The 14,405-nt window shown below is 39.3% G+C and overlaps 3 protein-coding genes across 3 annotated transcripts; 1 reads left to right on the top strand and 2 right to left on the bottom strand.

Annotated features, from left to right (window-relative positions):
* The first annotated feature begins 35 nt into the window (after positions 1-35).
* chmp5b (charged multivesicular body protein 5b) lies at positions 36-3,621 on the top strand. Its single transcript, XM_084033771.1, has 8 exons — positions 36-189; positions 840-944; positions 1,571-1,617; positions 1,754-1,847; positions 1,949-2,020; positions 2,667-2,775; positions 3,070-3,185; positions 3,284-3,621. Exons 1-8 carry the CDS (start codon positions 121-123, stop codon positions 3,332-3,334), a joined length of 663 nt encoding a protein of 220 aa, XP_083889897.1. The 5' UTR covers positions 36-120; the 3' UTR covers positions 3,335-3,621.
* A 27-nt stretch (positions 3,622-3,648) lies between these two features.
* Positions 3,649-7,981, bottom strand: fastkd3 (FAST kinase domains 3). The gene is made up of 7 exons (XM_084033770.1): positions 7,050-7,981; positions 5,253-6,749; positions 5,075-5,160; positions 4,383-4,557; positions 4,228-4,297; positions 4,015-4,129; positions 3,649-3,870 (listed from the first exon to the last, which is right to left on the bottom strand). Exons 2-7 carry the CDS (start codon positions 6,715-6,717, stop codon positions 3,772-3,774), a joined length of 2,010 nt encoding a protein of 669 aa, XP_083889896.1. The 5' UTR covers positions 6,718-6,749; positions 7,050-7,981; the 3' UTR covers positions 3,649-3,771.
* Positions 7,982-11,398: 3,417 nt separating this feature from the next.
* myl12.1 (myosin, light chain 12-1) lies at positions 11,399-14,114 on the bottom strand. Its single transcript, XM_084033955.1, has 4 exons — positions 13,999-14,114; positions 12,634-12,840; positions 12,270-12,431; positions 11,399-11,924 (listed from the first exon to the last, which is right to left on the bottom strand). Exons 2-4 carry the CDS (start codon positions 12,815-12,817, stop codon positions 11,752-11,754), a joined length of 519 nt encoding a protein of 172 aa, XP_083890081.1. The 5' UTR covers positions 12,818-12,840; positions 13,999-14,114; the 3' UTR covers positions 11,399-11,751.
* Between the last annotated feature and the right edge of the window lie 291 nt (positions 14,115-14,405).

Genomic DNA, 14,405 nt, shown 5'->3' with positions numbered 1-14,405 from the left:
ACTCCTCTGACGTCACCTCACTGTTTCTTCCGGGTGTTTTCCTTCAGTCCGGACGGTGAACAGCGACAGCCAGCTAACGCAGCCTTTTTTTAATAGTTTGAAGCCTTATTTTTCGCCAAAATGAACCGAATATTTGGCAGGGGGACACCCAAAGCTCCACCACCCAACCTAACGGACTGCATAGGAACCGTAAGTATTATCCCGAAATAACTTTTTGAGCGATGTCTCGAACAAAGTAAACAAGCTAGCTAGCTGTTGGGCAAGTGTTAGCTAACTTTTATGAGCAGAAAACAGGCCAACGTTTGTTATAAATAAATGTCATGTTGTCATATTAAAGGAACATATTAGGTATTAGTTGTTGTATTAATTATGGAAGACAGGATTGTCCCATTGTGCGTTTTTATCGAACACAACGTATTGATAGTATCGGTCGATAAACAAGGCATTTAAACAAAGCAATGCGATTCACTGGGCACGTAATGAATCAGCATAATGTAATTTCCACCAGGAATTTGAGCCATTTGATTGGCACACAACAGAAACCACGTCGCTCTCTTAGTGAAATGACTGACACCAACCAGTTAAACAGGTTATTTGTCTAGGAAGAGCTATTATTAGCAAACTAGGGTGGAGGAAGAAACATATGACGTGAGTAATGGTACTCAATAAGCCCCAATTAACGTATGTGTATGTATAGCCAAAGGAAAAGCCCTCTATGCAATTCATCAGTTACTTAGAATTGCCTATATTTATTCTGAAAGACCCATTTTAAGATACTTGATATTGAGCCAAAACGTTGATGTCCTTATCACTGTTTTTTTTTAAATTTTTACTTGAAGGTTGATTCTCGTTCAGAGTCTGTTGACAAGAAGATTGCCAGACTAGATACTGAACTTGTGAAATACAAGGACCAGATGAAAAAGATGAGAGACGGACCCTCAAAGGTGAGATTCGTTGTCCATTGTGCTGTAAAATAACAAAGGGAATAAGCTCTTCTCTTGAAAGCCTTAATGATGCCGCCAGGTCCAAATTAACGTCATATTTCAATATAAAGTGAGAATCCACAAACATTTCAATGTTTTTGATAAAAGAGACACACCCATATGCTGGGAAACGCAGACTCGAACCCTTGGTGTAAGGGGAGTATTTGCTATTAAGGAGAAACACTTAAGAAGTAAATTAATGAGTTCTCATCCTTTACTTCTATGTTGTACAATATGATAGTTTTGCACAACACCAATAAATACAGATATTATAATAACAATATGATATCTTTCAGTATCATGAGATGTGTTTCACAACTTATACCTTTTCAAATTCCTTACAGCAAGAAATGTTAACATATTTTTTGACAAACTCATATTTTTATTTAATAAAAGTTCTCAAATGTTAAATGCAGCTGTATCATAACTTTGCTTCAATAAAATTCTACAAATGTTATTTATTTTATTTAATATATATTTAATTTAATCAGGAACTATTAGAAATGAATCATACTTTTTGTTCAGTTCATGTTGATCACCAGTTAATCCTTTTATGAAGTATTCTCAATAATGTTTTCATTTAACAGAACATGGTCAAGCAAAAGGCTCTGAGAGTTCTGAAGCAGAAGCGAATGTGAGTACTTTTATTTCCTGATGTAAGATTGTTAATGGTATTAAATGTGTCAAATGAACCATAAAAGCTTCACGTTGTCCTTGCCAACCATAGTTATTCATTATGGATAACTTTATTTAATCACTATATCTTCCAGGTATGAAAGCCAGAGAGATAACCTCATGCAGCAGTCGTTCAACATGGAACAAGCAAACTACACAATCCAGACCCTTAAAGACACAAAAACTACAGTAAGAGAGTCAATTATCTATCAAATGCGTTTTCTCTCCCGCAGAGAAAAGTAACTGAAGAAAAATGATCTTTCTGCTAACGTTTGCTGTTTCCTTTTTAGGTTGATGCCATGAAAATCGGCCTCAAAGACATGAAGAAAGCATACAAGCATGTGAAAATTGATCAGATTGAGGTATGTGGGTTATTTTTAGTACAGAATTAACAACCAAGACAATTGGCATCACCAGATAAGATGGTGTCACTGTAAATAATTGAGCATATAATATAATATATAATACAATACACCCTATTCTCCCCCTAATGATGTATTTACATCTTAAAAATATTATTGTAGACTAGAAGTTTTGAGGAAAAAAGGGCACCACATTTTCATGGAATTGAGTTACTGTGGTAGAAAGTTTTGAGCCAGTGAGACTTTCATTAAAATGATCGTTTGGATGTTTTAAAGTTTGATTGTATGGGTATTAATCCGGCATATTTTCACAGCTTTACCTTCTCTTAAGACAGCTTTGGAGGTCTGAGCTGCAACTGAAGCATTATATCAATCTCTGCTCTCTTCAAAGCCACCATTCTCCAATGAAAAATATAGCTATTTTTAGGCATTGTCAGTTTGTTTCTTCTGTGCGGTCACTCCTGTCTGTTTCTCCAAACTGGTGGTGTGCCGACCAACATCTACTGTAGACGATACGCTGAATATAAATAAGTAACCTCAAACAACCCCACCTCAAAACTACATATTTGATTTTATATACGTTTTTGTTACGGTGCCAAAAGATGAAATGCCAACATTTTGACCCTTATTTTCTTTTAATATTCAGGATCTTCAAGATGAGCTCGGGGACATGATGGAGGATGCCAACGACATCCAGGAGGCGCTGGGCAGAAGCTATGGCACGCCCGAACTTGATGACGATGACTTGGAAGCGGGTCAGTAAAACACTTCCAGGAATGCAGGAATTTTCCTATGATATCGTATTAAGTATAATGCTGAAGCCACAGTTGCAACAGCAGCCTGCGTTGTACAGCTTTTAAAGAGGTGATGTTCCCCACTAAAGGCCGTTTCTCCAGGGCTTCTAGTGCTCATTAAAGACCCAGCATATATCGTTTGTATTTTACTTTGACCGTAATTTACCAGTAATAAAAAAATGCTCATTGATTTTTACGTTGAGGGGCGATAGAGCTACTGATTGCTGTTACATTGAAGCGATTATGTGTCCACAGAGCTGGATGCTTTGGGAGACGAGCTCCTGATGGATGACGACAGCTCCTACCTGGATGAGGCTGCAACAGCTCCCTCCATCCCAGAGGGCGTACCCGGCGACAAGTCCATGAACAGGGTACGTCACCGTTCGCAGCATATTTCCATTAGTTATGAGTTTTCTCATTAGTGTACAGAACCTTTTCATTCATTTGCATTTTTCTGACTGCGTTTCAGGATGGTGTCCTGGTGGACGAGTTTGGCCTTCCTCAAATTCCTGCTACATAAAGGAACAATCAGAACGCCTGTGCTAGTTTTACATGTATCATAGCCTTTTTTGTATTTATCCAACTGACACTCCCAACCTTATAGTGCAGCACAGAACGCCAAAGTATCTTCTGTCAGACGATTGATGAACATTAAATCAGGTATCTTTAATTAAACTTTGATTATTATTCTGTGCTTGAGCTCATATGTATCCGAGGTGATTGTTTGAATTGGGATTCTCTTAACTTTGTACAGTTTCAGCAGCATGAGTTGCCAAGAAAAAAATAAATTATATTTTTCAAACAATACATCGAAGTCACACAACAGTCATTATTTATACAAAAATCACTTTATTGTCAAGTATGAGTAACTGCATAATCAATAACTTAAAACAGTTTTTTTTCTTTACATTTGTTTGAAAAAATAAATAAAGATTTCTTGAAGAAAGAAACGAATCATCACCAGCTCAGCCTGTAAGTGTGAGGGAAGATTCTTTGGTGCAGATACTCCACCACGCTGGTCTTGTTTCGCAGTTTTTCAAATTCATAGTAAGGGATCTAGAAAAAATAGAAATCCTTATTCAGTCATTTCATAACAATGTTTTTAGGTACCATTTTGGCAGATGGACATCTGGCAGAAAATTCTAAAAGAACACAAATTGCTGACTCCCTAAAGCAAACAACAAAAGTTGGGGGGCTAACCTGAACAACTTCATATCCCAGAAGCCTCAGGTGTCGCTGCTTGATGGCCTCTTTTCCAAGAAGCTGCCTCGAGTTTGTAGTGAACCTCTTCTGACCATCAATACAAAGAGCTATCCTGAAACACACAACAACAGTACGATGTGTTTAAATCAGGTCTCAAACATGAACTTCAGAGGGATTTTACAACTTTGTATAATACATAAAAACATTTACCTTGTGTATACATCATCAATGTGACTGGCAGGCAGCACATATCCGTCTTCATCAAGTTTGATCTCCACGTCTACAAGAACAAAAACAAACGTTGAGGTCGAGCCCTTTTCGGCGTCTACGGGAAACATTTAGGAGATTGGCAGCTGCTCCGTTACCGAGTGTGTAGCAGTACGGCGTCAGAACTTTGGATCCAAAGTATGAACGAGCCCCGAGCAAATCCACCAGTCCATTTTTCACAGAGTTGTACAGATGTGCGTCCACCGGGGTCTCCAGAGAGCGTCCAGACATGAGGAAAGACTTGACGCGGTACTTCGGAAGGAGCTTGGGACCCTGAGGGGACGACAGAAGGTGGGAAGGAACGCAAACACTTAAAGTCTTTCCAACTAAATCCACCCTACAACATCATTTTTGGTTGGAAGTCATTTTTTCTGATTTCTATTGAGCAACTGACCTAAACATCCAAAATATTTAGAGGAAAGCGACATGTAAAATATGTTTTGGTCTAAGCCTTCAGAATAAAAGCACAAGGTCACCCATACTAAACCATAACGGATGCTTCAATACGTGGTGACATTTAATTATTTCAACTGGGAAATGTTCTGTATCCATTTACAAAACTGAGCAACAGAACCCGACAGGTTCACATCTGTTTTGTGTCGGTCTTCAGTCATTATGTGAAAAGTAGAACGTCACCAGTACAGGTTTTATCACAGATAACTGGAATGCACTGGACCTCGCACACTGATCACGTCAAGTAGGAGGGTGTGTATTCAGGTTTGTGGCTGTGCATTGTTCCCTTGTCATTCTGTTCTGCTTTTCTCGTCCTTGACATATCCAATATTTTTACCTCATAGAAAGGACATTCCAACTTCAGAGTCATGTAGAGCTGGGTCAGCTGTGCCAGGACGATCCGGTCCATTCCTGTGCCCTGCTCTGGAGACAAAAAAATGCAGCCGGGTATTCTTTTTAATCACGCCTTCATGAAAAGGTTGGACATATTGCTGGTGTATGACCGGGTGTTTTACCTTGCAGTTGCTGGAGGAAGTAACTGCTGAAAACTTTGGAGACAAAGTTCACAGGGAACCTCTCCACCAGTGTGCAGGCGTGAAGGAGGTTGAGCAGCGTCCGGGGCTGGAAGTGTGAGAAGCGCGTACGTAGGATGGTTTCAACTTTCCCGAACACCTCGCCAGCGTTGGGAGGAAGGTAGCCGAGCTTTCCGAAGGCCATGATCTGCCTCGCCACCTGGCTGGTGCTGTAGTCGTCTGCTCGGTACACGAAGCTCTCTGCAACGGCGTCAAACACAGTCTGGGACAGGATGTTCCTCCGGCCAAAGAACTGGATCACCTTGGTTACCGTCTCTGGGTGCGAGGTGAAGGACATGGTGGGAACGTACCTCTCCATCGCCTCCACGAAGTAATGATCGCTGTGACCGAAGTGCATTAGGGCCCCGAGCACAACGGTGAGCTCCTCATCGGTGAAGCGAGGTACATGCCGCACAGCCTGCTTACACAGATTTATCACAAGAGGCACGGCCTGCGTCTGGTTCAGGGTCACGAGAGCACTGAGCAGCCCGCTGACCGCAGGAGGATCCATGCGGGAGGTGACCGTCATGGCGTGGGTGTGCATGGCGTTCAGAAGGTCCCGGTGTTTTCCATCTTGGACCACGCCACCTTGCAGGAATCTATAGACAGCGATGAGATCTGCCAGGCTCCACTGGGCAGGCTTCTGCTTCTGGATTTGCTCCATCACCTGCACCAGCATCACACAGTTGGGACCCTCTATAGCCAGCATCGCCTGGCCCAGGGTGCACAGCTGCCCCACACTCATCTGCCCTCGGTCCAACCTCTCCTGGCTCTCAGACACCAGCCGCACCATCAACGTGCTCCAAGGGTCCAAGAAGAGGCGAGTGCAAGCCAGGAGAGCTGAAACCAGACCAGCATCTGTCAGCCGCCCAGAGTCCTGCTCCAGCTGGAAGCACAGAGATGTGATGGTGGCCTTCTCCAGCACTGCGGGGTCCTTCAGACAGTCGCCCTCCTGCTCCAGGTCGGCCACACGGTGAAGTGCTGCTGCAGCCATGGTGTCGGACATGATCCCCACGGAGCGCAGCAGTGTGAAGACCTGCCGAGACGAGGAGCAGCTCCCCAGCCGCTGCTGGAAAGCCTGCTCCTCTGCAGCCGTGGGTCGGTGCAGCTGGGTCAGTCGGAACAGGGGTCCCGAGTCTCTGTGGAGTCCCACAGAGCTGCAGGCGACGAAGGACGGCTCCTTAGCTATGGTGGTCAGGTTTCTTATCCCCAAGTCCAACTGGAGCTTCTTGCAGCCCCGTCTGCGGATGCAGCTGCCCGCTGAGGTGCACAGGCAGGCGACACATGAGGGCTGACCTTCACTGCTGGCTCTCGGGAGCCTGGTGGTGCAGACAGGTCCGATGGAGGGGTAACGCTGAATCCCAAACTGCCTGAAGAGTGGAGCTCTCTGGATCAGCTTCAGAGCCATGACCCCGCACCAGGACTGTTCTTCAGACCCAGCTGCAACAACAACAAGACAAACTTTAAAAAAAAAACACAAAAAAGTAAACTCAAACATTCCCACTATGAAACCAAATCAGATAACAACAAGACTAACTCACTCAGCTCCTCCCATCAACTCACTCTTCTGTTAACCAACCTTGAGGTTGCTGTTAGCTAATGTTAGCTACTTAGCTGCTTAGCTTTGCGGCTAGCCTAGAAGAGTTGCGCTGCTCAGATTAGCGTGTTTAAAAGCTGACACTTCGGCTCACAGTGACGAATAAACAGCAAATGGCTAAATTAAACAGGATAAGTTCATACCTGGACATTCCGACGGCAGCACACAGGCTCACAGACGGAACCGGCGACAGCGAAGATGCTGTCCTAGCGTGGTTCCGTAAGGCTCGAGAGGCGTTCAGGGCACCTCGTAAATTTCAGAATTAACTCAAGCATGCACACATGGGGTCAACCCAGGGCCTTAACCTCTCCCGTAATCTTTTCATATTATGTATCCCAATGAACTGGGATTACTTCCTGATGGCAGCACACCACCGTACAAAGTCATGTTATTAACCTCTATGATCTACACGTGTAGTTGTTATATTTACCGATAGCGTGTGAAGGTAGCACCATACAGCTTGCATTTTTCATTTAGACAATAGAGGGCGACATAACACATTTGATAAAACTTTCATAATCCAACTCAAAAGGTTTCCCTTAGTTCCAATGTCATAAAAATATTCTATTGTGGCATGTAGTATATGATAATATGACAGAGCTTTTATAGGACATTTTCATGACACACAATAGTATGACTATTTAGATATTATAAGAACTTTAGTATGACTTTTTATATTTTGTGTAATTTACTACGTGAAATTTGTAATGACATTTTTTTGCCAATCAATATTTATAACATTTAATTGGCATGTTATGTCAACATGCTGTATGTTTTTTTTGTTACATTGTATGTTTTGTTATGTTTGTTGTGTGTGTATACACGTTCTGCAGCTCAAATTGTTCACTGGGGAGAATTAATAAATTGAATTTTTTGAACGAGTTTTTCATTGCATGTCGAAAAAAAGTAATTAAAAAAAAAGTCATAGTTTAGGATGTCGAAAAAATTAGAAGAAAAGTCCTACTATATCAAATTGAAGTGTGACGAAAAAAGTAATAAAAAGTCATAGTATAGCGTGTTGAAAAAAGTCTGCATAGTATGTCGAAGAAAGTAAAAAAAAAATGTTTTTAGCAAGTCCAAAAAATTGACAAAAGTAGGAATATAAGTCATAGTATCTATGTCGAAAAAACTAATAGTATAGCATATCAAATAAGACATAAAAAGCATAGTATAATATAGTATGTAAAAAAAAAGTAATGGCGAAAAAAAAAAAAAAAAGTCAAGTATGGCATGTCAAAAAAGTACAAAAAAGCAATGTATGTGTCGAAATCAGTTTAGTATGTCGAGAAAAGTTAAAAAAAAAAGTCATAGTATATGTTGTAAAGTCATAATTTAAGTTATAGTATAGCATGTTGAAAAAGTCATAGTATAGCATGTCAAAAGGTTTAAAAAAGTCATAGTAAAGTATGTCGAAAAAAGTTTTTAAAAAAGTTACAAAAAAGTCAGTACAGTATGTCCATCCATCCATCCATTTTCTACCGCTTATCCTGTATTTAGGGTCACGGGGGGGCTGGAGCCGATCCCAGCTGTCATTGGGCGAAGGCAGGGTACACCCTGGACAGGACGCCAGTCTATCACAGGGAGACATGTAGAGACAAACAACCATTCACGCTCACATTCACACCTACGGGCAATTTAGAGTCACCAATGAACCTATCCCCATCCTGCATGTCTTTGGACTGTGGAGAACCCACGCTTACACGGGGAGAACATGCAAACTCCACACAGAAGGAACCCGGGCCGACCCGGGAATCGAACCCAGGACCCTCTTGCTGTGAGGCGAGAGTGCTACCCACTACACCACCGTGCAGCCCTCCAGTACAGTATGTCAAAAAAGTAAAAAAAAGTCATTAAAGTATATTAAAAAAAATCAGAAAAGTATGTCAAAAAAAGAAAAAAAAAAAAGAAAGAAAAAAAGGCCATAGTACAGTATGTCTAAAAAAAGTAAAAAAATAAAAAAAGAGGCCATAGTACAGTATGTCGAAAAATAGTAAAAGTAAAAAAAAAAAAAAGCCAGTAGAATGTCGGAAAAAAATCATAATTTAAGTCATAGTACACAAAACAAGTCATAGTGTAGCATGTTGAAAAAAGTCATAGTGTAGCATGTTGAAAAAGGTTTTTCACACCGATGAGATCTCATTACTTGCAGCGCCTTCAAAAGTTGAGACACATTCTCTTCTGTAAAGGATACAAATTTTGGCATTTGCTATGTAAATTATGAGCTCATGTAGCTACTGCTGCTAAAAAGATTGTAAGCCGACAGTCATAGGTGGCATCAACCGTATCACGCTAGTCTGATAACATTACATATGGAAACTAAAAAGTAATAAAAAATGATTGCATAGCATGGTGAAAAAAAAAAAAAAAGTCAAGAGTATGGCATGTCAAAAAAGTACAAAAAAGTAATGTATATGTCGAAATCAGTTTAGTATGTCGAGAAAAGTTTGAAAAAAAAGTCATAGTATATGTTGAAAAGTCATAATTTAAGTTATAGTATAGCACGTTGAAAAAGTCATAGTATAGCATGTCAAAAGGTTTAAAAAAGTCATAGTAAAGTATGTTGAAAAAAGTTACAAAAAAGTTACAAAAAAGTCAGTACAGTATGTCAAAAAAGTAAAAAGTCATTAAAGTATGTCAAAAAAGTAAAAAAAAAGTCATAGTAAAGTATGTCGAAAAAAGTAAAAAAAAGTCATAGTAATGTCGAAAAAAGTAAAAAAAAAAGTTACAAAAAAGTCAGTACAGTATGTCAAAAAAGTAATTAAAGTATATAAAAAAAAATCCGAAAAGTATGTCGAAAAAAGTAAAAAAAAAAAGAAAGAAAAAAAGGCCATAGTACAGTATGTCTAAAAAAAGTAAAAAAAAAAAAAAAAAAGCCAGTAGAATGTCGGAAAAAAGTCATAATTTGTCATAGTACACAAAACAAGTCATAGTATAGCATGTTGAAAAAGTCATAGTATAGCATGTCAAAAGGTTTAAAAAAGTCATAGTAAAGTATGTCGATAAAAGTAACAAAAAAGTCAGTACAGTATGTCAAAAAAGTAGTCATTAAAGTATGTCAAAAAAAGTCATAGTAAAGTATGTCGAAAAAAGTAAAAAAAAGTCATAGTAAAGTATGTCGAAAAAAAGTAAAAGTAAAAAAAAAAGCCAGTAGAATGTCGGAAAAAAGTCATAATTTGTCATAGTACACAAAACAAGTCATAGTATAGCATGTTGAAAAAGTCCTAGTATAGCATGTCAAAAGGTTTAAAAAAGTCATAGTAAAGTATGTCGATAAAAGTAACAAAAAAGTCAGTACAGTATGTCAAAAAAGTAGTCATTAAAGTATGTCAAAAAAAGTCATAGTAAAGTATGTCGAAAAAAGTAAAATAAAAGTCATAGTAAAGTATGTCGAAAAAAGTAAAAAAAAAAAAGTTACAAAAAAGTCAGTACAGTATGTCAAAAAAGTAAAAAAAAGTCATTAAAGTATATAAAAAAAAAATCAGAAAAGTATGTTGAAAAAAGTAAAAAAGAAAGAAAAAAAGGCCATAGTACAGTATGTTGAAAAAAAGTCAAAGTAAAAAAAAAAAAAAAAGCCAGTAGAATGTCAGAAAAAAGTCATAATTTGTCATAGTACACAAAACAAGTCATAGTATAGCATGTTGAAAAAGTCATAGTATAGCATGTCAAAAGGTTTAAAAAAGTCATAGTAAAGTATGTCGATAAAAGTAAAGTTACAAAAAAGTCAGTACAGTATGTCAAAAAAGTAAAGTCATAGTAAAGTATGTTGAAAAAAGTAAAAAAAAAAGTCATAGTAAAGTATGTCGAAAAAAGTAAAAAAAAAAGTTACAAAAAAGTCAGTACAATATGTCAAAAAAGAAAAAAAGTCATTAAAGTATATAATAAAAAATCAGAAAAGTATGTGAAAAAAGTAAAAAAAAAAGGAAGAAAAAAAGGCCATAGTACAGTATGTCGAAAAAAAGTAAAAAAAAAAAGCCAGTAGAATGTCAGAAAAGTCATAATTTAAGTCATAGTACACAAAACAAGTCATAGTGTAGCATGTTGAAAAAGGTTTTTCACACCGATGAGATCTCATTACTTGCAACCCCTTCAAAAGTTGACACATTCGCTTCTGTAAAGGATACAAATTTTGGCATTTGCTATGTAAATTATGAGCTCATGTAGCTACTGCTGCTAAAAAGATTGTAAGCCGACAGTCAGGTGGCATCAACCGTATCACGCTCGTCTGATAACATTACATATGGAAATTAAAACCCAACGCCGTTGGTTTCAGTAGAGATTGTTTTCATTTGCCCTCACAGAAAGAATTCAGCTAGTGCTCGTCGGTACACGCTGAATGAATTCAGTGAGGAGGGAGTCGACTTGTCAGGTCTCGACAAGCAACCAAAGAAAGAAAAGTTGTGTGTGAGCATTTCACCTATGCTACAGGCAAAATAAAGAGAATAATGCAACCTTATTTCAGTTGTCATTTATGGAAGGGAAACAGTCAGCAAAATACAACTTGATAGAATGCTTTATTTAAAAAGTTCATATTATAAAATGTAAAAATTCCGCTAAACCTGATCACATGAATTGCAAAGACGTATCCCTTCGAGCTTCCAAGGTGCTGCCACATTCACATCTTTGACATGACAGGAAAAACATTTTACAACTGACTTGAATATTTTTCTTCTCATTAAGAGATGTGTACATTTGCAAAACTTGAAGTTCACAACACACAATAGTGGATAGTTATTGCTTTGGTTTGTTTAAAAGGGGGCTTGTACTGGAGAGTCGAGACATGCGGCGCGGCGATCTGGCTGACGGGAGAGGCCAAGAGTGTGGAAAGAATTCTGCTGGTAGGGCCCTTTAATCGTCCTTATCCTTGGCACCGTGCTTGAGGATGCGTGTGAACTCCACGTAGTTGAAGTTGCTTTTCTTGTCGATGGGGGCCTCTCTGAAGAGCTCGTCCACCTCCTCATCTGTAAACCGGTCACCCATTGTTGTGAGCAGATCTCTGAGGTAATCTTCCTGGATGAAACCTGAGGAGAAGACAGTCAAATTAGATAAGGCCAAGACGGCCTGAATCATCTCCCGGAGAATTCCCCTTCTGCTTGCAATGATTGCATTACCATATTTAAGAGTTTGTCTTTACAAAGCTAGATTAGTTTAGGGAAGGAAACTATTTGTAAAAACACCTTTCAGACAGTCTCAATGTCATGTGCTTTACATTAAACGGGTGAAGGTAAGAATTGAAAAAAAAACAAAAACAAAAAAAAACATGAAACCGAATAATCTTATTTTATGGCTCTTTTAAAGCTAATGCAAAACTGATCTTTGTGTCAACAAAAGCACCATAGATTATTTTGTAACAACTCAGAATTTACCTGTCCCCTCCTCATCAAAGCAGGCAAATGCATTTCTGATCACATCTTCAGGGTCTGTGCCATTGAGCTTCTCCCCAAACATGGTCAGGAACATGGTGAAATTAATGGGTCCAGGGGCTTCCATCATCATGGCCTCCAGGTATTCATCAGTTGGGTTTTTTCCTATAAAAATGACACCAGTACGGTCCACTTAGTCTGATGCGTTTCAACTACAGAAGTGGTTTAAGGTGACACTGTCAGCTGACGATTAAAATATGCTTGCTTGTATAACGAGTTTTCCAACAGTAAGCAGTGGATGTGCACACCCACATGTATAAAGTGCAGAACTGATTACAGCAAGTGACTCAGAGGCTCTCCTACTCACCCAGTGAAGCCAGCATATCGTGAAGGTCCTCTTTGTCCACAAACCCATCACGGTTCTGGTCGATCATGTTGAAAGCCTCCTTGAACTCCTGGATCTGAGACTGGTCAAACATGGCGAAGACATTGGAAGTTGCGCGCTGAGGGCGCTTCTTCGTGGTCTTTCCCTTTGCTTTTTTGCTAGACATTTTGACTCTTTATTTGTTTTTACCTGTGGAAAGGAATGAAATGTATACATGTTAGATCATACATCCTGCAGCCAAGAGCTTTCTCCTTAAGGAAACAACTTATCAAATAAATAGACAAGAAAGGAAAAAGACAAAATATATAATAGGTGGAAATTAGACAGACAAAAAAGATCACACAAAAGGGAGTCAATCTGAAGTCAACATGGATCATGCTGTTGCTCAAAATTAGATCACGTCGTTTGTGCCCACAACTCTGTGGGAGGGTATTTTAATTCTCTGGCAGTGATTCCCCAGTGTGATGTCCCACACTGGGCTATAAATGGAAATGTTCCTCATCTTTCTAGGTTGATCAGCTCACTGCCTTCACCGAGCAGCGCAGGAGAATTAGCGATGTGAGGACAGATGCCCTTATGAGGCAATGCTTTGAAAGGAACACTTAGGAGTGTTTTACAGCCACAGCTGAATGTTGACATTTGCTGATGTATTTTCCATTGGCTGTTGATGGAAAAATCGTCTCAATCAGCTTGGACAGCAACAGCTGCTTTGCATCTATTGGGAGACTAATGTGGTGTTATGGCTAGATATTATCTAGGAGAGTTATTATAAAAGGTTTCAAGAACATTCAGATATAGTTAGGAGTGCAACTGTTAACCGTTTTAATTATCAAATGTTTTAATACAACGTATAAACCGCCTATCATACTTTTTCAAAGCAACGCATTCAAATTGCTCCAAAACTCAACGAACTCATCCTCATGCTAATTTGTTTCAGGATATGATCTGATGTCAACGTCTTGCGCATTATTAAGTACGCATACCGTTTGCGGCCTAGCTTGAGCCGCATTCAATTTGCCTGCGTTAGCCCAGTGCAAACGCCGAGCTGTCGCGGGAGTAAACCGGATTCACGGGTAGAGGTTTGCTTATTAATTAGCTAATAATTCACGTAACAAATTACCTATGTATTAATGTATCATCCGCTGCGGACACATTAGCACAGCAGCTAACCGTTAGCCATGTTTTCAGTGCAATCTACTGAACACGCAGAATGGTTAAAACAGCGTATATTCACATTAACGGGCCGCTTGTCACCATTTGTGTGGCATCTCGATAGCAAAACATTTACAGTGTAGTAATGTAAGGTTAGTATACAGAAACAAATCAAATTAAAGGAGACAGTCTTACCTGACAACGACCCGTCTGCTAGCCCGACACTGCTCTTTTCTCAACCACGGTCACCGCCCTTCACTTCCTGATAATCATGTTGTTGGGTTCCGTACAGAACATTCAGGACAAACCAACTAAGGAAGATACGGGGGGTGGCTCATTATGGAAGAAACTATTATCATTCTCTTGAAAAGCAATCTATTGGTTATTTCGGTCTTAATTCAACATTAATGTTACAACTAATTAAATATATTCGAAAACATACTATATTGTTTCATTATTCGTGGTAATAAAATACAGAATATGCCCTCACTACCCCGCAGGAGTAAATGTAACTTCCACCAACACTCCCTTGCCTGCGTTGACATTCCTGGATATGCCCTTTTAAGGAAAGAAAGCCACATCGTCCTTGGCGCAATTAAGGC

This window comes from Eutrigla gurnardus (genome assembly GCF_963514095.1).
Source record: "Eutrigla gurnardus genome assembly, chromosome: 18".
NCBI lineage: Eukaryota > Metazoa > Chordata > Actinopteri > Perciformes > Triglidae > Eutrigla > Eutrigla gurnardus.
Note: the sequence above shows the minus strand (reverse complement) of the source record. Positions and strands in the feature narration are given on the sequence as shown.